The sequence below is a fragment of the Oncorhynchus kisutch genome, linkage group LG28 (assembly GCF_002021735.2).
Source record: "Oncorhynchus kisutch isolate 150728-3 linkage group LG28, Okis_V2, whole genome shotgun sequence".
NCBI lineage: Eukaryota > Metazoa > Chordata > Actinopteri > Salmoniformes > Salmonidae > Oncorhynchus > Oncorhynchus kisutch.
This window is the reverse complement of record NC_034201.2, coordinates 3,321,289-3,348,834: the sequence shown is the minus strand read 5'-3', so window position 1 is coordinate 3,348,834 and position 27,546 is coordinate 3,321,289. Positions and strand designations below refer to the sequence as shown.

Here is a 27,546-nt window from a genome sequence, read left to right as displayed (position 1 = left end):
TTTCGATGGAGGGAAACTGGGTGGATTATTGACTGAAGCACTCAAGCTAAATTGAGTATTTATGGTTATAAAGAAGGACATTATCCAACAAAAGGACCATTTGTGATGTAAGTGGGACCTTTTGGAGTGCCAACATAAGAAGATCATCAAAGGTAAGGCATTTATTATATTGCTATTTCTGACTTTCGTGTTGCACCTGCCTGGTTGAAATATGTTTTCCATGGTTTTGTATGCGGGGCGCTGTCCTCAGATAATTGCATGGTGTGCTTTCGCCGTAAAGCCTTTTTGAAATCTGACACAGCGGCTGGATTAACAAGAAGTTATCCTTTATTTTGATGTATTACACTTGTGATTTTATGAAAGTTAAATATGAATAATTCTGTAGTTTCAATTTCGCGCTCCGCAATTTCACCGGATGTTGGCCAAGTGAGGCGCTACCGTCCCACCTGCCCATAAGTTAACATGCATGAAACCAAGGCTTTTACGGTTACAGTAGTCAACAAAAGAGAGCGCCTGGGGAATGGAAGTGGAGCTTGGCACTGCAGGGCCTGGATTAACCTCTACATCACCAGAGGAATAGAGGAGGAGTAGGATAAGGGTACGGCTAAAGTCTAAAAGAACTGGTCATCTAGTGCTTTCGGAACAGAGAGTAAAAGGAGCAGGTTTCTTGCGGAAGAATATATTCAAGGCATAACGTACAGACAAGGGCATGGTAGGATGTGAATACAGTGGAGGTTAACCTAGGTTTTGAATGAAAATGAGAGAGCTTTTGTGTCATGAGAATTCACGAAACTAAATTTTTCACAATTCCTGACATGTAATCCCAGTAAGAATTCCCTGTTTTAGGTAAGTTAGGATCACCACTTTATTTAAAAAATGTGACATGTCAGATTAATACTAGAGAAAATTATTTATTTCAGCTTTTATTTATTTCATCAGATTCCCAGTGGGTCAGAAGTATGCATACACTCAATTAGTATTTTGTAGCATTGCCTTTAAGTTGTTTAACTTCGGTCAAGCATTTCGGGTAGCCTTCCACAAACTTCCCACATTAAGTTGGGCGAATTTTGGCCAATTCCTCCTGACAGAGCTGGTGTAACTGAGTCAGGTTTATAGTATAGGCCTCCTTGCCCGCACACGCTTTTTCAGTTCTGCCCATTTTCTCTAGGATTGAGGTCAGGGCTTTGTGATGGTCACTCCAATACCTTGACTTTGTTGGCCTTAAGCCATTTTGCCACAACTTTGGAAGTATGCTTGGGATCAATGTCCATTTGTAAGACCCATTTACGACCAAGCTTTAACTTCCTGACTGATGTCTTGAGATGTTGCTTCAATTTATCCACATAATTTTGCATCCTTATGATGCCATCTATTTTGTGACGTGCACCAGTCCCTCCTGCAGCAAAGCACCCCCACAACATGATGCTGCCACCCCCATGCTTCACGTATGGGATGGTGTTCTTGGGCTTGCAAACCTCCCTCTTTTTCCTCCAAACATAACAACGGTCATTATGGCAAAACAGTTCTATTTTTGTTTCATCAGACCAGAGGGCATTTCCTCAAAAAGTATGATATTTGTCCCCGTGTGCAGTTACAACCTTTTTTTATGGTGGTTTTGAAGCAATGGCTTCTTCCTTGCTGAGCAGCCTTTCAGGTTATGTTGATATAGGACTCGTTTTACTGTGGATATAGATACTTTTGTACCTGTTTCCACTAGCATCTTCACAAGTTAATTTGCTGTTGTTTTGGGGTTGATTTGAAGTACGTTAATCTTTAGGAGACAATTTTCCTTCCTGAGCGGTGTCACACCCTGACCATAGTTTGCTTTGTATGTTTCTATGTTTTGGTTGGTCAGGGTGTGAGCTGAGTGGGCATTCTATGTTACATGTCTAGTTCTATGTATGGCCTGATATGGTTCTCAATCAGAGGCAGGTGTTCGTCATTGTCTCTGATTGGGAACCATATTTAGGTAGCCTGTTTGGTGTTGGGTTTTTGTGGATGATTGTCCTTGTTCCTGTCTCTGTGTCACTTTGCACCAGTTGTTTCAGTTTTTGTGTTACGTTTATTGTTTTTGTATTTTGATTCGTGTTTACTTTGTTTCATTAAACATGGCTCGCAATAGCCACGCTGCTTTTTGGTCTGACTCTCCTTCAACTAAAGAGAACCGTTACAAGCGGTGTGATGGCTGTGTGGTCCCATGGTGTTTATACTTGCGTACTATTGTTTGTACAGATGAACGTCATACCTTCAGGTGTTTGGAAATTGCTCCCAAGGATGAACCAGACTTGTGAAGGTCTACATTTTTTCTCTGAAGTCTTGGCTGATTTATTTGGATTTTCCCATGATGTCAAGCAAAGAGCCACTGAGTTAGAAGGTAGGCCTTGAAATACATCCACAGGTACACCTCCAATATACTGAAATGTCAATTAGCATATCAGAAGCTTCTAAAGCCATGACATTCTTTTCTGCTGTTTAAAGGCACAGTCAACTTGGTGTATGTAAACTTCTGAGCCACAGGAATTGTGATTCAATGAATTACAAGTGAAATAATCTGTCTAAACAATTGTTGTAAGAATTACTTGTACCATGCACAAAGTTGATGTCCTAACTTACCAAAACTATACTTTGTTAACAAGAAATTTGTGTGGTTGAAAAACAAGTTTTAATGACTCCAACCTAAGTATATGTAAACTTCTGACTCAACTATAGCTCTGAATCCACGATATGGCAGAGGTTGAAAACCCATAGCACTTAAGTTTTTTCAATAACAGGTTATTTGTCAATAATATCAAAGGCTGCACTGAAATCTAACAGTACAGCTCCCACAATCTTCTTAGTATCAATTTCTTTCAACCAACCATCAGTCATTTGTGTCAGTGTAGTACATGTCGAGTGCCCTTCTCTATAAGCTTGCTGAAAGTCTGTTAATTTGTTTACAGAGACATAGCATTGTATTTGGTCAAACAACATTTTTATACTGACTTCTCACACCCACACATTCACACAAACATACATACGCACACACATACAAACATACGCACACACATGTCCTGCTACGCACACACTGTCTGTCTCACTACCCAGCCGACAGAGATAGTGACCTTGTCCTTGAGACGGAATGCTGGTATATAGACTCTCGACATCTAATATGACCAAAATGCAGTCTTCTGTTAATATCGTTATTAGTGAGATTTTGTTTATGAAGTATATAGAGTATTTTACATATGATGGAAATGCTTGCACATGAGATTTAATAAAATAGTCTACGAAGGTTGACAATGGCTCTAGCATTGAGCCTATTCCAGCAACCACTGGTCTACCCCATCACACCACTCTTATTAATCGTTACTCGAATAAAACAATGGGCCTTTATATACTCCCAGTAATTCTAAGCATGTCATTTCTGTGGGTGAATTCTGCAACAATTACTGTATTGTGATGTAGATTTGTTTTTGGCATTGCTTGATCTATTTTAAATATAAAAATATGTTGGCTACGGAATTTAATTGGTGACTATGGAAACAAATAGAAATGAAATGAACAATGTTTTCAACATTCAACTTTATCCTCTGCAATACTTTTCACAGTACACTCTTTTGCTATCTACAACCTACAGTTGAAGTCGGAAGTTTACATACACTTAGGTTGGACTCAAAACTAGTTTTCCAACCACTCCAAAAATGTCTTGTTAATAACAAACTATAGTTTTGGCAAGTCGGTTAGGACATCTACTTTGTGCATGACACAAGTAAGTTTTCCAACAATTGTTTACAGACAGATTATTACATTTATAATTCACTTGATCAAAATTCCAGAAGTTTACATACACTAAGTTGACTGTGCCTTTAAATAATTGTAAACCTCCACAAGTCTGGTTCATCCTTAGGAGCAATTACCAAACACCTGAAGGTACCACGTTCATCTGTACAAACAATAGTACGCAAGTATAAACACCTTGGGACCACGCAGCCATCATACCGCTCAGGAAAAAGACGTGTTCTGTCTTCTATAGTTGAACGTACTGGTGCGAAAAGTGCAAATCAATCCCAGAAAAACAGCAAAGGAACTTGTGAAGATGCTGGAGGAAACAGGTACAAAAGTATCTAAAGCGAGTCCTATATCGACATAACCTGAAAGGCCGCTCAACAAGGAAGAAACCACTGCTCCAAAATGTCATAAAAAGCCAGACGACTGTTTGCAACTGCACATGGGGACAAAGATCGTACTATTTGGAGACATGTCCTCTGGTCTGATGAAACAAAAATAGAACTGTTTAGCCATAATGACCATTGTTATGTTTGGAGGAAAAAGGGGGAGGCTTGCAAGCCAAAGAAGCAACCCCACAAGCAGTATCATGTTGTGGGGCTGCTTTGCTGCAGGAGGGACTGGTACACTTCACAAAATAGATTGTGTGGATATATCGAAGCAACATGTGAAGACGTCAGTCAGGAAGTTAAATCTTGGTCGCAAATTGGTCTTCCAAATAGACAATGACCCCAAGCATACTTTGTGGCAAAATGGCTTAAAGACAAAAGTCAAGATATCGGAGTGGCCATCACAAAGCCCTGACCTCAATCGCATAGAAAATTTGAAAAAACTGAAAAAGCGTGTGAGAGCAAGGAGGCCTGTTAAACTAATGCTACCAAATACTGATTGAGTATACGTAAACTTCTGATCCACTGGGAATGTGATGAAAGAAATAAAACCTGAAATAAATAATTCTCCACTATTTTTCTGACATTTCACATTCTTAAAATAAAGTGGGGATCCTAACTGACCTAAGACAGGGAATTCTTACTCTAGGATTCAATATCTGGAATTGTGAAAAACTGAGATTAAATATATTTTGGCTAAGGTGTATGTAAACTTCCTACTTGAACTCTATATACTGACAAGAGCCCACATCTATGTTCCCTCTAAGCTGTTCCGTGTGCGGGCACGCAGTAGTCAGAGACTGCCACACAGCTCCCTGGGACTGCCATGCTGTACACAGAAGAAATATCAGCAAACTAAGAATCAAGAGATTGAACTTCACTCAACATTCTAGAGCTTTCCCTTTTAGTTAACACTTAACGTTTCCCTTTACTATGGCAATTGTTATCGAATCAACACATTTTTTGTCACTTTTAATGCAACATACCGAAACAAAACAACTATGGAAGAGATTTTGCTGTAGGCAGAACGCATCGCAGTAGAATTCTATTGCGCATGAACCAGCCCATACTCTACAGACCTGTGCGGCATAACCAGTTAGAGCTGCAGTATTTAATTTGATATTTTAATGAACCTTTATTTAACTAGGCAAGTCAGTAAAGAACAAATTCTTATTTACATTGATGTCCTACCCAGGCCAAACCCAAACGACGCTCATGGCCGGTTGTGATACAGCCTGGAATCAAATCAGGGTCTGGGAGCCCTATATGCAACTAGATCATTTCTATTTATGGATCTGTGCCATTTACTTTGAACAGGACTGTGTTTACAGCTGTGATCGTGAGTAGATGCACTTGTTTTGAGATCAAAGGTGGGGCAACAGTACCAGGCAGCAGGCAGGTTCAGGCAGAGGTCGGTAATCCAGAGGGGGGCAAAGGTACAGGGTCGGCATGGTTAGGGACAGGCAGAGTGGTCAGGCAGGCGGGCTCGAAGTTAGAACAGGCAAGGGTCGAAACCAGGAGGGCGAGAAAAGAGAGACTGGAAAAAGGAGCTGAGACACAAAATGCTGGTTGACTTGAACAAACAAGACGAACTGGCAACAGACAAATGGAGAACACAGGTATAAATACACAAAGGATAATGGGAAGATAGCCGACACCTGGAGAGGGTGGAGACAATCACAAAGACAGGTGAAACAGATCAGGGTGTGACAACCTGTCACGTTTCTTCAAAATCGAACCCAGAAGCAGACCAGGACAAGGAGAGTAGGAGAGTATTTATTTACAAGTCAATGTGAGTGGGTAGATACATCCAGGTGGCGTAGCGGGCAGCGGTGGTGAGTTGATGGGAGTAAATAGGTGGATCCAATGGGGAAGCGGAATCCTCCGATGACCAGGCGGGAATGGGGTAAATGATCCGGGTGAGTAACTGAAGACAGAACAAACGGAGGTAAATTGAAGGCAAGCAAGACGTACAAAACAACAAAACAAATTCTATCCAACTTGAGGCTGATACTATGGCACAACATACTGTTCATGGCTAACGATCAGGCAGGGAATGGATGTCAGGTCAGAGCTTTTGAAGGGGAGAGGTGATGATCAGGACAGGTGTGCAGATTACTGATGGGATACAGGTGCGGGTGAACATCATCTCCCAACAAGCTAATCTGCCCGGCAACCAGACAGGGTGCGTTCCAGGACACCGGAAACATACTCCAGGACAGAAACACAGGCAAACACAGACTCAGGAAGCGGGGTTCGTGACAGTACCCCCCCTCCGACGAACGCCACCGGGCGGACTACCTAGAGCGCCAGGGTGGAGGCGGTAGAAGTCACGAAGCAGGTCGTCATCAAGGATCTGACGCCGAGGAATCCAACTCCTCTCCTCTGGACCATATCCTTCCCAATCCACGAGATATTGGAAACCTCGACCCCGCCGTCTGGAATCCATTATGCGGCGCACCGTGTAGGCAGGACCCCTTCCGATCATCCGAGGAGGAGGAGGGGGCAACAGAGGACTGATGAGAACCGGCTTGAGGCAGGAGACATGAAAAGTGGGGTGTACTCGAAGCGTTGCCGGCAATTTGAGTCGGACCACAACAGGGTTAATGATTCTCTCCACCACAAACGGACCAATGAACTTCGGTGACAGTTTCCTCAACTCAGTCCGTAGAGGAAGATCCCGTGTAGCCAACCAAACCTTATCTCCGATGGTGTAAGCGGGAGCAGGAATACGGCGACGATTCGCCTGGATCTGATACCGGTCAGAAACTCTAAGGAGAACCTTCCTGGCCCGATGCCAGGTCCGGTGGCAACGACGAATGTGGGCCTGGACAGAAGGAACCGAAAGATCCCTCTCCTGAGAAGGAAACAAGGGAGGTTGGTATCCGTACAGGCATTGGAAGGGGGACATCCCAGTGGCAGATGAAGGAAGGGTATTATGGGCATACTCGACCCAGGGTAATTGAGGTGACCAAGAGGTGGGATCAGAGGAGACAAGACAACGCAGCGTGGACTCCATCTTCTGGTTGGCTCTCTCCGCCTGACCATTAGATTGTGGGTGAAATCCAGAAGTGAGACTGACTGTAGCTCCAATGGCCAAACAGAAGGATTTCCAGACAGCAGAGGTAAATTGAGGACCACGGTCAGAAACAATGTCACTGGGCAATCCGTGGACCCTGAAAACCTCCCTAACAAGGATCTCGGACGTCTCCGTGGCAGATGGAAGCTTGGAGAGAGGGACAAAATGAGCAAACTTGCTGAATCTGTCCACAATGGTCAGAATGACCGTGTTCCCAACAGAAGGGGGCAATCCCGTGACAAAATCCAGGGCCAGATGCGACCAAGGTCGCCGAGGAATAGGTAGGGGGTGAAGAAGCCCAGAGCTGGGCCGATTGGTACTTTTGTTCTGAGCACAAACAGGACATGCGGCAACAAACCTCCGGGTATCTTCTCCCATGGCAGGCCACCAAAATCGTCTGCGCAGTAGCGCCATAGTCCGAGCAACGCCAGGGTGACAAGCTATCTTGCTGGCGTGGGACCACTGAAGAACAGCAGAACGGACCGACTCAGGCACGAACAACCGACCGGGTGGACCGTTACCGGGGCCGGGCTGCGTCCGAAGGGCCGCCATCACATCCTCCTCAATCTTCCATGTAACGGCTCCCACGACAAGGTTCTGGGGAAGAATCGTCTCAGTCTTGGCCCCACTCTCATCCGTCTTGGAGAACATCCGGGACAAGGCGTCCGCTTTGCCGTTCTTCGACCCAGGTCGGAACGTCAGGGAAAAATTGAAGCGTCCAAAAAACAAAGCCCACCTGGCCTGACGGGAGTTGAGACGTTTAGCCGATTGCACGTAAGCCAGATTCTTGTGGTCAGTCCAGACCACAAACGGTTGCTCCGCTCCCTCCAACCAGTGACGCCACTCCTCCAAGGCAAGCTTCACAGCGAGAAGCTCCCGGTTACCCACATCGTAGTTACTCTCAGCTGGTGAAAGACGACAAGAGTAGAAGGCGCATGGATGGAGTTTACCGTCAGTGGAGCTACGCTGGGACAGGATGGCGCCCACCCCCACATCAGACGCGTCCACCTCAACAACAAACTGACGGGAAGTGTCAGGTTGAGATAGAATCGGTGCGTTGGTGAATCGGCTCTTCAAGTTCAGAAATGCTCGGTCTGCCTCAGGAGTCCAACAGAATATTCTGGTGCAAGATGTCAGAGCAGTTAAAGGGGCGGCCACCCGGCTGTAATCACGGATAAACCTCCGATAGAAGTTCGCAAATCCCAGGAATCTCTGGAGCTGCAATCTCGTACCGGGCCGGGCCCAATCCCGAACCGCCCGAACCTTCTTTTGGTCCACCCCTGGAGATGATGTACCCGAGGAAGGATGTAGTGTGGGCGTGAAAATCATACTTCTCTGCCTTCACAAACAGACGGTTCTCCAATAACCGCTGCAGAACCTGTTTAACATGCTGGATGTGGCTGGAAAGCTCCTTGGAGAAAATCAGGATGTCATCCAGGTAAACGAACACAAACAGACCGATCATATCCCTCAGCACGTCATTCACCAAACTTTGGAACACTGCTGGAGCGTTGGAAAGTCCAAACGGCATCACCTGGTACTCGAAATGTCCCATAGGTGTATTGAATCCAGTCAACCACTCGTCCCCCTCTTTGATCCGAACCAGATGATACGCATTGCGTAGATCAAGCTTCGTAAACACAGTAGCACCCTGTAAAGAATCGAAAGCGGAGCTCATCAAGGGCAAGGGGTACTTGTTCTTTACCGTAATATCATTCAACCCCCGATAATCAATACACGGTCGAAGAGAGCCATCCTTCTTACTCACAAAAAAAATTCCAGCTCCCAGGGGTGATGATGAGGGACGAATGAGACCTGCAGCAAGAGACTCCTTTATGTAGGTCTCCAGGGCTTCCCGCTCAGGTCGAGAAATACTGTATAACTGTCCCTTGGGAAAGGCAGCTCCAGGGAACAGCTTAATTGTACAATCATAAGGTCAGTGGGGAGGAAGTGACTGAGCTTTCTGCTTACTGAACACCTCACCCAACTCATGATATGTTTCAGGAACCAGGGACAAATCAGGAGGAGCAGACTCACTGACCCGACTGGGGACAGCATGAGAACAGGCAGTCCTGAGGCAGTTAGCATGGCACTCAATGCTCCAACTAGTCACCTTACCAGTCACCCAATCGAACGAAGGATTGTGTTCTCTTAGCCAGGGGTATCCAAGAACCAGAGGAACATGGGGGGGAAGGCAAAATAAAAAAAGAAATAACCTCTGAATGATTCCCCGACAACAACATCTTAACCGGTTCGGTCCTCATAGTGATCCGTGCCAGACTACTGCCGTTCAGAGTGGTTGCTTCAATGGCTTCCGGTAGTTGCTCCTTGGAAAGCCCCAGCTGTTCCACTAAGTCGGCATCAATGAAGCTGTCATCGGCACCTGAATCGATGAAAGCGTTAATCGCTAAACTTTGATTCTTATTTATGAGGGTAGCAGGAAAACGAGGTCTGACAGGGCTCTTGAGAGGTTGAAACTGGCTCGCTAACAAACCTCCCAAACTTAACGAGCCGAGCAGTTTAACGGGCGCTGAGGACAAACGGAGATGTAATGTCCCGAGCTACCACAGTAGAGGCAGCTGTTGGTCTCACGTCTACGTTGGCGCTCGTCCTTAGTTAACCCGTACCGCCCCACTTGCATAGGTTCAGGATCTGGCGGCAGGACTCCTCCACTAATCCCGTGTGAGGGAAAATTATCAACCCGTTCTGGTCCACTTCCTGACCCGAATGGTAACCGAGTCTCAGATTGATTAGATGGACCCCACTGCTTCTCCCTCCTTCTCTCTCGGACTCTATTATCTACCCGAATAGCTAAGGTAACCAAACTATCTAGGTCACTAGGCTCTGGATAGGAGATCAGCTCGTCCTTGAGTTGCTCCGACAACCCCTGGTAAAAAACCGCTTGTAGTGATTCCTCATTCCAACCACTCTCCACAGCCAATGTCCTGAATTCTATCACAAAGTCTGCCACACTGCAAGCTCCTTGGCGAAGAGTGAACAAACGTTTAGCTGCGTCCTTACCTCGGACTGGATGGTCAAAAAGCCTTCTCATCTCTCCCGTGAATTCCTGGTATGAAGCCATGCAGGTCTCCTGTCGTTCCCAAACGGCTGAAGCCCATTCCAGAGCTCTTCCACGCAGCAGTTCAATAACAAAGGCTATCCTAGCCTTGTCAGTGGCGTAAGAATGGGGCTGCAGATCAAACACTAACCCACACTGCATAAGAAACAAACGGCATCTTCCCAAATCCCCTTCATACTTATCAGGCGTCGGTACCTTGGGTTCACGGAAGGAAACCGCATCAGACACGGCAGGTGAGATGGGTGAAACAGGTGGTGAATGAATCGCCGGCAAACTGAGCTGATCCTGGATCTGTATCAAGCTAGCAGATAAATTCTGGATTGCACCCGCTATCTCCTGTAGCGTCGTCTTGTGTTGTCCCAGTGTCTTCCCCTGCTGGGTAATGGCATGGCAAACGGAATCCAGGTCCGCTGGGTTCATCCTTGTCCGGATCGTTCTGTCACGTTTCTTCAAAATCGAACCCAGAAGCAGACCAGGACAAGGAGAGTAGGAAGAAGGTGAGTATTTATTTACAAGTGAATGTGAGTGGGTAGATACATCCAGGTGGCGTAGCGGGCAGCGGTGGTGAGTTGATGGGAGTAAATAGGTGGATCCAATGGGGAAGCGGAATCCTCCGATGACCAGGCGGGAATGGGGTAAATGATCCGGGTGAGTAACTGAAGACAGAACAAACGGAGGTAAGTTGAAGGCAAGCAAGACGTACAAAACAACAAAACAAATTCTATCCAACTTGAGGCTGATACTATGGCACAACATACTGTTCATGGCTAATGATCCGGCAGGGAATGGATGTCAGGTCAGAGCTTTTGAAGGGGAGAGGTGATGATCAGGACAGGTGTGCAGATTACTGATGGGATACAGGTGCGGGTGAACATCATCTCCCAACAAGCTAATCTGCCCGGCAACCAGACAGGGTGCGTTCCAGGACACCGGAAACATACTCCAGGACAGAAACACAGGCAAACACAGACTCAGGAAGCGGGGTTCGTGACACAACCTCCTTGTTTGAAGGACAAGTGGATGAACAGGTTAATGGTCAAGCCATGCATGTTTTTTTCCCCCCAAAGTCTAATGGAATGTTGGCCTACATTTAACTCCACACATTGGCTACTACTGTAGGCTGAATGAAAGAAGAGCTATTTCCATGTTATTAAAATGTTATGCATTTTCTCCATCGTTTTCGATGGTATACCACTCTGTTAGGTCTACATTATGATCAAATAGCCATAGTAGCGTACTTGGCCACTGTTAAACTAACTAATCTCTTCCTCTTCCTCTCTACTGCCACCACAGCCAACATAACAAGCACAGGTACCGGAGGCAGGACAGACAGTTTCCCTGTGATCGTTAACTTTGTGACTGACAGGTGCCTGTCCTGTCAATAGATCACTAGGAGATGCATTTTGTTCATTCTAGCAGGGATGGGCAACTCCAGTCCTCGGGGGCCGGAGTGGTGTCACACTTTTTTCTCATCCCTAGCAAACACAGCTGATTAAACTAATTGGATTCTGGTGTGTTAGCTGGGGCTGACACCAACCGGGCCCCTAAGGACTGGAGTTGCCAATCCCAGTTCGAGTGGAAGAAGGCCCGGCTAACTTTTTTTCTGACTTGCGAATTGAAAAGTAGCCTAATTAATTTAAGTGGAAAAAATAGGCTATCCGGCTGAAAATGAGTATGTAACCTGCTGTATAGCAGACAGAAAGCGCTAGTGGAAAACACTCGTTAACACAAATATTAGCGTCTTAATTCTTATTGTGGGACTCTAAAAACAAGTGTGAAGTTAGCAGCATTCAGCCTATTATAACCATTGAACATACATATTGGACTGTTCAGTCTAAACTAAAGATTGTGCTCCCATGAAATGGGGTATCAGCCTACACAGTGACACCAACAGAACACAACTATGTAGAGTTTACACATATTAGCATCTTAGGTCTTATTAGAGAACTTTAGCTGTGGGAAATCAGCTCACTATACAGCCTTTGAACATAGATATTTGACTGTACAGCCTAAGCTAGAGATTGTGCACCCATGAAATGGGGTGTCAGCCTACTCAGTGATACCCATAGAACACAACTGTGAAGAGTTTTCTCAAATATTAGCTTCATAGCACGTATTGTGGGACTTTGAAACTGTTGTGAAATGAGTCACATTCATAAGTCTGTCTACAATGTACTGAAAATGCATATTGCAATGTGCAGCCTTAGGTATGGATCTTGGATCCATGAAATAGGGTATCAGTCTACTCAGTGACATCCACATATTGCAATTCTGAAGAGTTTACACAAATATTAGCATTGTAGCTCATAATAGGGAACTTTAACTATGGGAAATCACCTCACTATAGACCTATAGCGTGTATTGACATTCATATTGCAATGTAGAACCTATGTATCTTGGGTCCATGAAATGGAGTATCAGCCTACTGTTCATGCAGGAACCAATGGGGTGCTTGGAGGTGATTCATGCAGGTACCAATGTGATGCTCGAGGGGGGGTATTCAAGAGGAACAAATAAGAGATCAATCTCAGTCATTTAAGTTTTTTGCAAGGCAAGTATAAGGCTCCAAAACGATTTGTGAAAGTATTTTGTGGTGGTGATTATTCTGGTGGTAAGACTATGCATCTGCTTCGTGTATAAACACTGTGACTGAGGCCTTGTGTGGAGAACTAAGATGTATTTACTGAGCTTAATGAGAGCAAAAATCTTTTGCCAAGTCCAAACAGTCTTTATAATCACATTTTCTAATCAAGCAATAAAGCATGAGGCAGTGTGGTATATGGCCAATATACCACAGCTAAGGGCTGTTCTTATGCATGACGGTTTGGTTTGAGTGTCATGGGACTCACAGCATCCTAGAGGTTCAAGAGACACAAAAATAAAAGTATCTATCATTTTTTTGCAGATGCGACCATCACACAGTCTAGTGATGCCAAGCAAAAGGAGCTCAATAAGTGTAACCAGCTAGAGCTGAAGGGTCTGGAGTCTATCGCCCCTCTGGTGCGGTCCGTGGAGGAGACCCCAGAGCCCATCGCCACAGAGGTGTGTGGGACCATCCCAACCTGGATCCGAGGCAGCCTCCTCCGCAACGGCCCAGGGAAGTTTGAGTTCGGAAACCAACAGTGAGTCACACCTTTAGCCACATTTTTTGGAACAACTTGAAACCATTAGACCAGTAGAATAAAACAAAAATAAGTACAAGTAGGCTACACATTGGCATAACAAGGATGGGGTTCAGAGACATACATCAACACATATCCTTTTTAGCAGTTCACCACCAAACTATTTTACATTTAACAAAAAAAATATAAGGACGTCAGGCTGTTTCCAGACCTGTTTCTGCTGTCTTGCCAACTCCTGTAGTGCTATGGACAACAACCATAGGAGTTGGCAAGACAATACAAACAGATCTAGAACCACGCTATACGGATGCATGATGAATCCATTTCCACTTTATTCATGACTAATCTAATCTATCTTCACTCTCCTATTCTATCCACTAACCCTAAACCTATGACTCCTTGCTGTCCCCAGTCTACCTGGCCATGCTGCTGCTCCAGTTTCAACTTCCACCTGACTGTGCTGCTGCTCTAGTTTCAACTGTTCTGCCTTATTATTATTCGACCATGCTGGTCATTTATGAACATTGAACATCTTGACCATGTTCTGTTATAATCTCCACCCGGCACAGCCAGAAGAGGACTGGCCACCCCACATAGCCTGGTTCCTCTCTAGGTTTCTTCCTAGGTATTGGCCTTTCTAGGGAGTTTTTCCTAGCCACCGTGCTTCTCCACCTGCATTGCTTGCTGTTTGGGGTTTTAGGCTGGGTTTCTGTACAGCACTTTGAGATATCAGCTGATGTACGAAGGGCTATATAAATAAATTTGATTTGATTTGATTTGATCCCTAACCTTTAACCCATAAGAGTCTAAGCCATGTCTAGGGGGGCGGCTAATAAGCTATATTGAATTGTTTTATGACGGTCGTACCAGGATCATTTTGCTATTTGATTTTGAATTTTGATCCCTTGAAGACCCCCTGTTATTAGCCCACATGAATAACACATTGAATAACACATTCACTACATGGAACACAACAGATTGTTCCCCAAAAAAATCTAAAGGAAGATTGTTCTGAAGTGTCTGCACTATATCTGAGAGATGTTTTTTTATTTTTTTTATTTACCGAAACCCTTTTTTTTCACTAAACAGACTCCATATATCCTTCCATAAATTTTGGGGATAGGTAATTGGGGACCTTAAGACAAGTCTTGAAGCCTGTGTGCATTCTAAAGCAAAACAACCGACATGTTCGTGAGCGTCTCACCATATATTTGTTTGTAGTCCAAACAGTTCGGACACTATAGACAGACATTGGTAGATCAGCTGTACCGACTTCAGACTTGTTCCACATCAGACAAAGTGTAGATCAAAACAGAGAACACCATAATGTTCATAAGAGTCTCATCTTTCCATAGATGTGTCATATTAGTTTGTAGGCTAAACAATTCAGATGCTACAAACGATTTTGTGAGAACCCAGTTTGGTCTGACAAACACTGATCTAGAGATGTCACCTTTCTATTTTATTGAACTTTTATTTAACTAAGCAGATGTGGTGGATTGAGACGCATCCAATGCAAAAAAACAGATGTCTCTAGCTTAAATTGACAGATTTTTATGGGGATCTTTTTATTATGCTAATTAGATTTACTCAGGGGTGCAGACATCAATCTTAGGGGGTTTTTAACACTTTCCCTTGCCCTTACCTATCCCCACTGTCCTTTATTCTTCAGCTACAACCACTGGTTTGATGGGATGGCCATGCTGCACCAGTTTAAGATTGAGGATGGCAAGGTAACCTACAGGAGTCGCTTCCTGCAGAGTGATGCTTACAAGAAGAACAGCGAGAGGAACCGCATCATGGTGTCAGAGTTTGGCACAGTGGCCATGCCCGACCCCTGCAAGAACTTCTTCCTGCGTTTCCTCTCTCGCTTCGAGATGATAGGTGAGTCACAGTCACAGAGAGAGTGGAGAGGGGGTGGATATAAACCAGTCAGCTATACAAATTATATTTTGAGCAACACTTTACACTTGCACTTACACCTAGTAACTTTAATTAATACGGTAACAGCATTGTCATTATACATTTCATCATAGTTTTGCAGTTGCATAGTAGTTGACCGGTTGCTGATTTCCTCAAAAATTCTTGCTTTTAGACAGAGACATAACTTACTCAGTGTGTTGTTGTACCATTCAGTGTCTATGTCTTCACTCCTAAAGTAAATGTAGGCTATGCATGCATTGCAGCTCAGGGTTATGTCAGGGTCAATGTACAATAACAAGTACAGGATGCACATACTATGTCTAAAATGAGTTAACTCCACACCAGACTTCAGAAAGTAGGCCATGTGGATCATGCAGATATTACGGATACTGTCTAGCCTTCCCTCTGAAGCAGATACTTTTATTTAGTCAAATAGACAGTTGGCAACTCATCCCTTACAGGATTAATGGACACATTGTTAAACAAACATTACAATGATTCTTACAATTATTCATCTAGTTTTCTGCGCAGTACGCACCGCATATTAAGAAATTAAAATATCAATAAATAATAGTAGATAAGGTTATCCAAGCAATAACAATTACCCCCAAGCAGCAAAAATAAATAAACACTGATGAATAAATACAAATAAATGAAACGGAAGAAGGCATTTCAACCCAGTTGGGCTTAAAAAGAGGATTGAAGTGTGAAAGATAGGCCTACCTACATGAAAACAATCTATACATACGTGCTCTTTTATGTCTGGAGTTAAAAATGACATGACAGATAGAACACAGTGTATATCTACTATATTTTTTTGACCTGCACTTGTATGCGATGATAATGCTGTGTATGGCTTCGCCCCCCATGGTTGACCAGGCTCTATCAGAACTACAGAAATTCTTCCTTCATTGTATTAAAGAATAACATTATTGACCTGGCCTCTTCGCGCTCTTCGGGGGAAGATCCGAAGGAAGCCCCCGAGGACGAACGCGAGGTCGACCGCGAGGACGACTGCGAGGATGAACGCAATGAAGCCTCTGAGGACGAACGTGAGGACGAACGCGAGGACGAACGCAAGGATGAACACGAGGAAGAGACGGCCTCGGCTCGAGCCCAAAGGGAAACGACACTGCTGCTGTCGAAAAATGGCAAAATCAAATGGTCCCCCGTGGCATAAGGCCGCCACCTCCGCAGGGCCAGTGCGATCTGCCACACCGGGCCGGACGAGACTCCGGGCCCCACAGCCTACGCCGTGTCGCGCGTCCGCAACATCGCGTCCACCTTCCACCTGTTTGTCACACCGGAGATAGAAAGGATAATTGTGGGCATGACGAATCTGCACGTGGCGAGAAAATACGGCAACGACGGCTGGCGAGCCATGGTCGACTCCGACCTGCGCACCTACGTAGGGCTGCTGATCCTAGCAGGTGTCTACAGGTCCCGAGGCGAGGCCGCGGCCAGCCTATGGGACGCGGAGAGAGGAAGGTCCGTGTTCCGAGCCACCATGCCACTCAAGGTCTTTCACAGGTGCTCGAGGCTGCTGCGATTCGAAGACTGTCGGTTGAGACCCGCGAGGTTCGCCACGGACAAACTCACAGCCATACGAGAGGTCTGGGACCTGTGGCAGGAGCGGCTGCCGGCCCTCTACAACCCGGGGCCCGAGGTGACTGTGTGTGTGTGTGTGTGTGCGTGTGTGCGCGTGTGTGCATGCGTGCGTGCGGAGAGAGCTAGTATATGTATAACGTAGCACTCATTGGCCCCAACGAGCCGATTATGACACCAATCTCTTCTCCCCTTGCCAAAGGCCGCTGTCCTTTCCGACAGTACATCCCCAGCAAGCCGGCGAAATACGGCATCAAGTCGTGGGTGGTCTGCGACGCAATGTCCAGCTACGCTTGGAAGATGCAAGGCGGCCGGCGGAAGCCCCGAGAAGAACCAGGGGATGTGCGTCGTCCTCAATCTGACAACGGGACTGAGCGGTCGCAACATCAAGTGTGACAATTTCTTTACCTCCTACGAACTACCTCACCGTGGTGGGCACCGTGAGAAAGAACAAGGCCGAGCTCCCGCCGGCGCTGCTCGAGTCAAAGAGCAGACAGGTCCTGTCCTCCAGGTTTGCCTTCACGCCCACCGCCACTCTATTGTCCTACCTGTCTTCCACAACAACCTCGACGTGTCCTCCTACAACGCCTTTGTCATATGGCGTGAGATCAAGGCTGACTGGATGCCTCGCAAGCGGAACAAGCGCAGGGTGTTCCTGGAGAAGCTGGGAAAGGCGCTCGTCAAGCCGCTGATCCAAAGAAGGCAGCATCTCACCCGCACCGAAGTGGCATCAGCGCTCGTCAATGTCCTACAGGGTGCTACGGCGGCTCGTGATCAACAACCCGGGGAGCCCGCCGCTGCCCCGCGCGCTGCCCAGGCCACCGGGGCAAGTAAGAGGAAGAGGTGTCAGCTCTGCCCACCGAAAATGGACTCCAAGACACACACACGGTGTGCTGCAGGTGTAAGAAATACATCTGCAAAGGCTGTTCACACGCATACTGTCACACTTGCGCCCATTGGGCCTTTAGCCAATAAGGGACAGGGTGACCCGGAGGACTCGGGGTCTAGACACAATACGAGGATGACGGGAGGGTTAACTGACCTTCATGTCTTAAAGTAATGATGGACTGCCATTTATCTTTGCTTATTCGAGCTGTTCTTGCCATAATATGGATTTGGTCTTTTACCAAATAGGGCTATCTTCTGTATACCAACCCTACCTTGTCACAACACTAGCGTCACTCACTAGGCTGTCAGAAGAGTGGGCCAAAATCCCTGCTGCAGTATGTGCAATCATGGTCAAGAACTACAGGAAACATATGATCTCTGTAATTGCAAACAAAGGTTTCTGTACCAAATATTAAGTTCTGCTTTTCTGATGTATCAAATACTTATGTCATGCAATAAAATGCAAATGAATTACTTAAAAATCATACAATGTGATTTTCTGGATTTTTGTTTTAGATTCCGTCTCTCACAGTTGAAGTGTAACTATGATAAAAATTACAGACCTCTACATGCTTTGTAAGTAGGAAAACATGCAAAATCGGCAGTGTATCAAATACTTGTTCTCCCCACTGTATAAGTTTTCCTTTTTCGTTTGGGTTTTGTGGGTAGTTTTTTTCTGTTTAGTGTCTGCACCTGACAGGACTGTTTCGGTTTTCCCTCTTTGTTATTTTGTTTGAGTGTTTTGAGTAATATGTTTATCATAAACACTTAACACACTGCACTTTGGTCCACTCATTCTGACATGAGCCGTGACAGATGTCTTCACTATCATTCTACAATGTAGATAATAGTAAAAATAAAGAAAAACCCTTGAATGAGTAGGTGTGTCCAAACTTTTGACGTGTACTGTATATATAGAAACAGACAGACAGACAGACACATAAATATATATACACATAAACTCAGCAAAAAAAGAAACGTCCCCTTTTCAGGACCCTGTCATTAAAAGAGAATTAGTTTAAAAAAAATTACTTTACATATCTTCAATGTAAATGGTTTAAACACTGTTTCCCATGCTTGTTCAATGAAGCAGAAACAATTAATGAACATGCACCTGTGGAACGGTCGTTAAGACACTAACAGCTTACATACAGTAGGCAATTAAGGTCACAGTTATGAAAACTACTGACTCTGAAAAACACCAAAAGAAAGATGACCATGGTCCCTGCTCACCACGTGTAACAACACCTGCACACGATCGGTACATCCGAACATCACACCTGCGGGACAGGTACAGGATGGCAACAACAAATGCCTGAGTTACACCAGCAACTCACAATCCCTCCATCAGTGCTCAGACTGTCCACAATAGGCTGAGAGTGCCTGGACTGAGGGCTTATAAGCCTGTAGTAACGCAGGTCCTCACCAGACATCACCGGCAATAACTTCGCCTATGGGCACAAACCCACCGTCGCTGGACCAGACAGGACTGGCAAAACGTGCTCTTCACTGACGAGTCGTGGTTTTGTCTCACCAGGGGTGATGGTCAGATTCTGGTTTATCGTCGAAGGAATGAGCATTACACCAAGGCCTGTACTCTGGAGCAGGATCGAGGGTCCGTCATGGTCTGGGATGGTGAGTCACAGCCTCATCGGACTGAGCTCATTGTCATTGCAGGCAATCTCAACGCTGTGCATTATAGGGAAGACATCCTCCTCGCTCATGTGGTACCCTTCCTGTGGGCTAATCCTGACATGACCCTCCAGCATGACAATGCCACCAGCCATATTGCTAATTTTGTGCATGATTTCTCGCAAAACAGGAACGTCAGACTTCTGCCATTGCCAGCGAAGAGCCCGTATTTCAATCTCAATGAGCATGTCTGGGACCTGTAGGATCGGAGGGTGAGGGGTAGGGCCATTCCCCCCAGAAATGTCCGGGAACTTGCAGGTGCCTTGGTGGGGTAACATCTCAAAGCAAGAACTGGCAAATCCGGTGTAGTCCATGAGTAGGAGGTGCACTGAGGTACTTAATGCAGCTGGTGGCCACACCAGATACTGACTGTTCCTTTTGATTTTGACCCCCCCCCCTTTGTTCAGGGACACATTATTCCATTTCAGTTGGCCACATGTCTGTGGAACTTGTTCAGTTTATGTCTCAGTTGTTGAATCTTAATATGTTCATACAAATATGTCAAGTTTGCCGAAAGTTAATGCAGTTGACAGTGAGAAGACGTTTCTTTATTTACAGTTGAAGTCGGAGTTATTAAAACTCGTTTTTCAACCACTCCACACATTTCTTGTTAACAAACTATAGTTTTGGCAAGTCAGTTAGGACATCTACTTTGTGTATGACACAAGTCATTTTTCCAACAATTGTTTACAGACAGATTATTTAACTTATATTTAACACTGATTCATAACTCCAGTCCGTCAGAAGTTTACATACACTAAGTTGACTGTGCCTTTAAACAGCTTGAAAAATTCCAGAAAATGATGTCATGGCTTTAGAAGCTTCTGATAGGCTTATTGACGTCATTTGAGTCAATTACCTGTGAATGTATTTCAAGGCCTACCTTCAAACTCAGTGCCTCTTTGCTTGACATCATGGGAAAATCAAAAGAAATCAGCCAAGACTTCAGGAAAAAAGTTGTAGACCTCCACAAGTCATTCTTGGGAGCAATTTCCAAACACCTGAAGGTACCACGTTTATCTGTACAAACAACAGTACGCAAGTATAAACACCATGGGACAGCGTCATATCGCTCAGGAAGGAGACGCGTTCTGTCTGCTAGAGATGAACGTACTGTGGTGCGAAAAGTGCAAATCAATCCCAGAACAACAGCAAAGGACCTTGTGAAGAGGAGGAAACATGTACAGAAGTATCTATATGCACAGTAAAACGAGTCCTATATTGACCTAACCTGAAAGGCCTTCAGCAAGGAAGAAGCCACTGCTCCAAAACCGCCATAAAAAAGCCAGACTACGGTTTGCAACTGCACATGGGGACAAAGATCGTACTTTTTGCAGAAATGTCCTCTGGTCTGATGAAACAAAAATAGAACTGTTTGGACATCATGACCATCGTTATGTTTGGAGGAAAAAAGGGGAGGCTTGCAAGCCCAAGAACACCATCCCAACCGTGAAGCACGGGAGTGGCAGCATCATGTTGTGGGGTTGCTTTGCTGCAGGAGAGGCTCGTGCACTTCACAAAATAGATGGCATCTTGAGAAAGTACAATTTTGTGGATATATTGAAGCAACATCTCAAGACATCAGTTAAAGCTTGGTCGGAAATGGGTCTTCCAAATGGACCATGACCCCAAGCATACTTCCAAGTTGTGGCAAAATGGCTTATGGACAACAAAGTCAAGATATTGGAGTGGCCATCACAAAGCCCTGACCTCAGTCCTACATAACATTTTTGGGCAAAACTGAAAAAGCGTGTGCGAGCAAGGAGGCCTACAAAGCTGACTCAGTTACACCACCTCTGTCAGGAGGAATAGGACAAAATTTACCCAACTTATTGTGTGAAGCTGGTGGAAGGCTACCCAAAACTTTTGAACCAAGTTAAACAATTTAAAGGCAATTTTACCAAATACTAATTGAGTGTATGTAAACTTCTGACCCATTGGGAATGTGATGAAATAAATCAAATCTGAAATAAATCATTCTCTCTGCTATTACTCTGACATTTCACATTCTTAAAATAAAGTGGTGATCCTAACTGACCTTTTTTACTATGATTAGATGTCTGGAACTGTGAAAAACGGAGTTTAAATGTATTTGGCTGAGGTGTATGTAAACTTCCGAATTCAACTGTATATATACACATACACACATGAATGCATACATTCATACATATACATACACATACATATCTTTAAAAAAAATCCTTTATTATTTTCCACCCTCCCCTAATTGGACTAAACTAATGACCAACAACACTTAGACTTCTACTTCCATCTTATACATACCATATATATTTTACAGACACAATCAGTTTTACAATAGTTATATTTTGTTAGTTTTTAGTCTTGTCCTTCCTCTATCCTCAACCTCTCTAATCTATTTCTGATGTCCATCTAGTTTGACATATATTTGCCATATATTTAAAACTGTGTTGTTTCACAAAATTTCTGAACCTATATACATTTTACAGACACAGTATATTATACATGGGTAATCTTGTCGTTATTAGTACCACCCTTCAGCTCCATTCAACCCCTCCCATCTATCTCTTAACACCGTCCATTTTGGATTTCTATTTGCCATGTATTTTAAATGTGCTGTGATGTTTCACAAAAGATCTGAACCTTTCTATTCTCATAGTTTCTACAGATTGTAATTAAAGATAAACATTTTTGCTAAAATTATTATTTTATTGATCGATTGACTATGACTTTTCAAATCAACCAGTAGTGCTACAGGATCTGCAGAGTTAGCTCCAAGCAAATGTTGCAATTCTTCAACCATTCCTGGACCTGTGACCAAAAACAAGCCTCATCAAATCAAATGTTTTTGGTCACATACACATGGTTAGTAGATATTAATGCGAGTGTAGCAAAATGCTTGTGCTTCTAGTTCCGACCATGCAGTAATATCTAACAAGTAATCTAACAATTTCACAACAACTACCTTATACACACAAGTGTAAAGGAGTGAATAAGAATATGTACATATAAATATATGGATGAGCGATGGCCGAACGGCATAGGCAAGATGCAGTAGATGGTATAGAGTACAGTATATACATATGAGATGAGTAATGTAGGGTATGTAAACATTATATAAAGTGGCATTACTTAAAGTAACTAGTGATACATTTATTACATCCAATTTTGAATTATTAAAGTGGATAGATATTTGAGTCAGTATGTTGGTAGCAGCCACTCAATGTTAGTAATGGCTGTTTAACAGTCTGATGGCCTTGAGATAGAAGCTGTTTTTCAGTCTCTCAGTCCCAGCTTTGATGCACCTATACTGACCTCGCCTTGAACAGGCAGTGACTCGGGTGGATGTTGTCCTTGATGATCCTTTTGGCCTTCCTGTGACATTGGGTGGTGTAGGTGTCCTGGAGGGCAGGTAGTTTGCCCCCAGTGATGAGTTGTGCAGACCTCACTACCCTCTGGAGAGCCTTGCGGCTGTGGGCGGAGCTGTTGCTGTATCAGGCGGTGATACAGCCCAACAGGATGCTGTCGATTGTGCATCTGTAAAAGTGTGTGAGTGTTTTTGGTGACAAGCCAAATTTCTTCAGACTCCTGAGTTTGAAGAGGCGCTGTTGTGCCATCTTCACCATGCTGTCTGTGTGGGTGGACCATTTCAGTTTACCCGTAATGTGTACGTTGAGGAACATAACACTTTATACCTTCTCCACTACAGTCCCGTCGATGTGGATAGGGGGGTGCTCCCTCTGCTGTTTCCTGAAGTCCACGATAATCTCCTTTGTTTTGTTAATGTTGAGTGTGAGGTTTCTTGACACCACACTCCGAGGGCCCTCACCTCCTCCCTGTAGGCCGTCTCGTCGTTGTTGGTAATCAAGCCTATCACTGTAGTGTCGTCTGCAAACTTGATGATTGAGTTGGAGGCGTGCATGGCCACGCAGACATGGGTGAACAGGGAGTACATGAGAGTGCTGAGAACGCACCCTTTTGGTGCCCCAGTGTTGTGGATCAGCGGGGTGGAGATGTTGTTTCCTACCCTCCCCACCTGGGGGCGGCCTGCCAGAAAGTCCAGTACCCAGTTGCACAGGGTGGGGTCGAGAACCAGGGTCTAGAGCTTAATGGCATGGTTGGAGGGGACTATGGTGTTAAATGCTGAGCTGTAGTCGATGAACAGCATTCTTACATAGGTATTCCTTGTCCAGATGGGTTAGGGAAGTGTGCAGTGTGATTGCGATTGCGTCGTCTGTGGACCTATTGGGGCGGTACGCAAATTGGAGTGGGTCTAGGGTGTCAGGTAGGGTGGAGGTGATATTATCCTTGGCTAGTCTCTCAAAGTACTTCATGATGACAGAAGTGAGTGCTATGGGGCAATAGTTGTTTAGCTCAGTTACCTTAGCTTTCTTGGGAACAGGAATGGTGGCCCTCTTGAAGCATGTGAGAACAGCAGACTGAGATAGGGATTGATTGAATATGTCCGTAAACACACCAGCCAGCTGGTCTGAGCATGCTCTGAGGAGGCGGCTAGGGATGCCGTCTGGGCCAGCATCCTTGCGATGGTTAACATGTTTAAATATTTTACTCACGTTGGCTGCGGTGAAGGAGAGTCCGTAGGTTTTGGTAGCGGGCCGTGTCGATGGCACTATATTGTCCTCAAAGCGAGCAAAGAAGTTGTTTAGTATGTCTGGGAGCAAGACTTCGGGATCTGCAACGGGGCTGGTTTGGACAGTACTAAAATTAATGATCTAACGACTCTGTATTTTTGGGGCAAGAACCACGCTATAGATGGGAAAGGTTGTATCCCTCATATATATACCATGCTATTGTTTGCAAGAATTTTGAATAATAATTTACTTTGAATTCTCAGTTTTGAATCCGGCGTTGTTTTGCGCAAAATCGGAATATCGAAATTATCTTCCCAACTATTTTGCAATCTGTATGTCACAGCTGTACATTTTTTTATCCTTAAATGAAACTGGTATACTCTTTTATATATCACAATTTTCTTTAACAAATTTTGGTCTTTAATGCAGGGCCGAAAGACATTACTTTTTCCCCCTTCCACTTTCCAAATATTTTTGTTAGCTGCCTGTTTGACATAACTCCACCAGTCCTATTTATGATATAATTTACAAAGATTATACCTTTTTTTAATCTGTTAGTATATTTGAGTTTATCCACAATATTTGTTGTCCTGTTTTTTTCTGTTGGGTTAAACTGTAATTGCAAACTACTTTCTATGACTTGTTTTAAAAATAGTGATATTTTGGAGATTATTTCATTTTCAAATAACCAAAAGTGAGATGTTGCAAACTGAATAAAGGGAAAAAGGCCATTCTGAACATGGGGTGAGACATTCTTACGCATTTTCTAGAGAGCCAGTTAGGATATAAGTATAACCTTTGTATGACTGACACCTTTAGTGAGAAGTCTAATGCTTTAATATTTAATCATTTCTTTCCATCCGAATTCATATTCATTATATAAATAGGCCCTTGTCATTTTGTCTAGCTTGCCATTCCAAGTCTAATGGAATATTTTTGCTCATGTAATTTAAAAAACAGTAACGTACAAGTTGTATTTTTTTTTGTGATCCAATACGTAATATTGTGTCATCTATCATAATTTTGTTGTAATCCAGAGAGATTAGAAAAAGTATCTGGATCCTGAATGAGGTTTTGGAGCGATTTAAATTTTACATCAGTGTACAATGACACCTTTGTTTTTAAACCCTGGATTTCTAACCCCTTGAAATTGTTGTTGGATCTGATTTTAACAGCTAACAAACTAGCTATGTTTCCATTAATGTGTCCAGTGATTTTTTTTAATGATGTTCGTAACCTGTTTGTCAGCGATTGGGTGCAGAGATGTAGCGGAGTCAGGCGCAGGACAAAGGTTTGAGCAACACAACTGAGTTTACTCACAAAAATTCAAGCAATATTCCAAATCGGAAAATACATACAAACTAACAAGTACAACAACCACTAAGACACAAACAACCACGGACAGAACAGAAATGTATGCCAGAGGGTTAAATAAGGAACAAGATCTGGGAATTGAAACCAGGTGTGTACAGACAAGACAAAAAGAAAATGAAACATGGAACGATAGTGACTAGAAAGCCGGTGACGTCGGCCGCCGAACGCCACCCGAACAAGGAGAGGGGCCAACTTCGGCGGAAGTCGTGACAGTATCCCCCCCTTGACTCGCGGCTCCAGCAGCGCGCTGACACCGGCCTCAGGGACGACCCGGAGGACGGGACGCAGGGCGATCCGGGTGGAGACAGTGAAACTCCTGTAGCAATGAAGGATCTAGGATGTCCTCCACCGGTACCCAGCATCTCTCCTCCGGGCCATACCCCTCCCACTCCACGAGGTACTGAAGGCCCCTCGCCCGACGCCTTGAGTCCATGATGGCTCGTACGGTATATGAGCCATCATATGGCCCCACAAACCGCGGACCCAGCTTCCGGCAGGGCAGGTGAAGGGGCAGGTTTCGGGTCGCGAGCCATACCTGATCCCCCAGTGCATACACCTCACTGCGGTGGCGGTCGACACTCGCCTTTTGCCTCCTGACGGCCCGTTGTAGCCGCACATGGGCAGCGTTCCATGTCTCCTCTGAGTGCCGAAACCATTCATCCACCGCAGGAGCCTCGATCTGGCTCTGATGCCATGGTGCCAGGACCAGCTGATAACCCAGCACACACTGAAACGGTGATAGGTTGGTAGAGGAGTGGCGGGGATGTAAACTGCCCACTCCCCCGGCCGGTCCTGGCAATAGGACCGCAGAAAACTATCCACATCCTGGTTGACTCTTTCCACCTGCCCGTTACTCCCGGGGTGGAAACCTGAGGAAAGGCTGATCGACACCACCAGGCATTCCATAAACGCCCTCTAGACTCTAGACGTGAATTGGGGAAGCCGATCAGAAACTATATCCTTAGGCACCCCGTAGTGCCAGAATACGTGGGTGAACAGGACCTCCGCAGTTTGTAGAGCTGTAGGGAGAACGGGTAAAGGAAGGAGACGGCAGGACTTAGAAAACCGATCCACAACGACCAGGATCGTGGTGTTACCCCGCAACGGGGGAAGATCCATCACGAAATCCACCAATAGGTGTGACCACAGTCGTTGTGGAACGGGAAGGGGTTATAATTTCACTCTGGGCAGATGTCTAGGTGCCTTGCACTGTGCGCATACCGAACAGGAGGAAACATAAACCCTCACGTCCTTAGCTAAAGTGGGCCACCAGTACATCCCAGCAAGGCGGCGCACCATACGAAGCACAGGGGCGGAGCTTCTGTGGCGTACCCGACTGCCGAGACAGCACAGCTCCTATCCCAGCCTCGGACGCGTCTACCTCTACTATGAATGCCAAGGAGGGATCAGGATGAGCCAGTACGGGAGCAGAGGTAAACAGAGCCTTCAGGTGACCAAAAGCCCTGTCCGCCCCAGCCGACCACTGCTGTCGCACCGGTCCCCCTTTCAGCAAGGAGGTAATGGGAGCCGCTACCTGACCAAAACCCTGGATAAACCTCCGGTATTAGTTGGCAAACCCTAAAGACCGCTGCACCTCCTTTACCGTGGTTGGAGTCGGCCAATTACACACGGCTGAAATGCGGTCATTTTCCATCTCCACCCCTGACGCGGAAAAGCACTGTTGGAAGAACAGACATTTCTCCGCCTTGACGTATAGGTCATGTTCCAACAGTCGACCAAGCACCCTGCGCACAAGGGACACATGCTCGGCGTGAGTAGTGGAGTATATTAGAATGTCATCTATATACACCACTACACCCTGTCCGTGCAGGTCGTAGAAAATCTCATCCACAAAGATTGGAAGACTGATGGAGCATTCATTAACCCATACGGCATGACGAGGTACTCATAGTTCCCAGAAGTGGTACTAAATGCCGTCTTCCACCCCCCCCCCCCCCCCCCCCCCCGGATACGCACCAGGTTGTAAGCGCTCTTGAGGTCCAATTTTGTGATGAAGCGAGCCCCGTGCAATGACTCTGTCATACTGGCAGTGGGTAAC

General features: G+C 45.1%; 1 protein-coding gene across 2 annotated transcripts in view; it reads left to right on the top strand.

The window, feature by feature from the left end:
• LOC109873345 (beta,beta-carotene 9',10'-oxygenase) overlaps positions 1-27,546 on the top strand; it is a 103,359-nt gene that overhangs the window by 12,058 nt on the left and 63,755 nt on the right. For both annotated transcript variants that reach the window (XM_031808178.1, XM_020464992.2), the window contains exons 2-3: positions 13,218-13,434; positions 15,107-15,318. In XM_031808178.1, the coding sequence (XP_031664038.1) occupies positions 13,218-13,434; positions 15,107-15,318 (429 nt within the window). The remainder of the gene's footprint in view (positions 1-13,217; positions 13,435-15,106; positions 15,319-27,546) is intronic.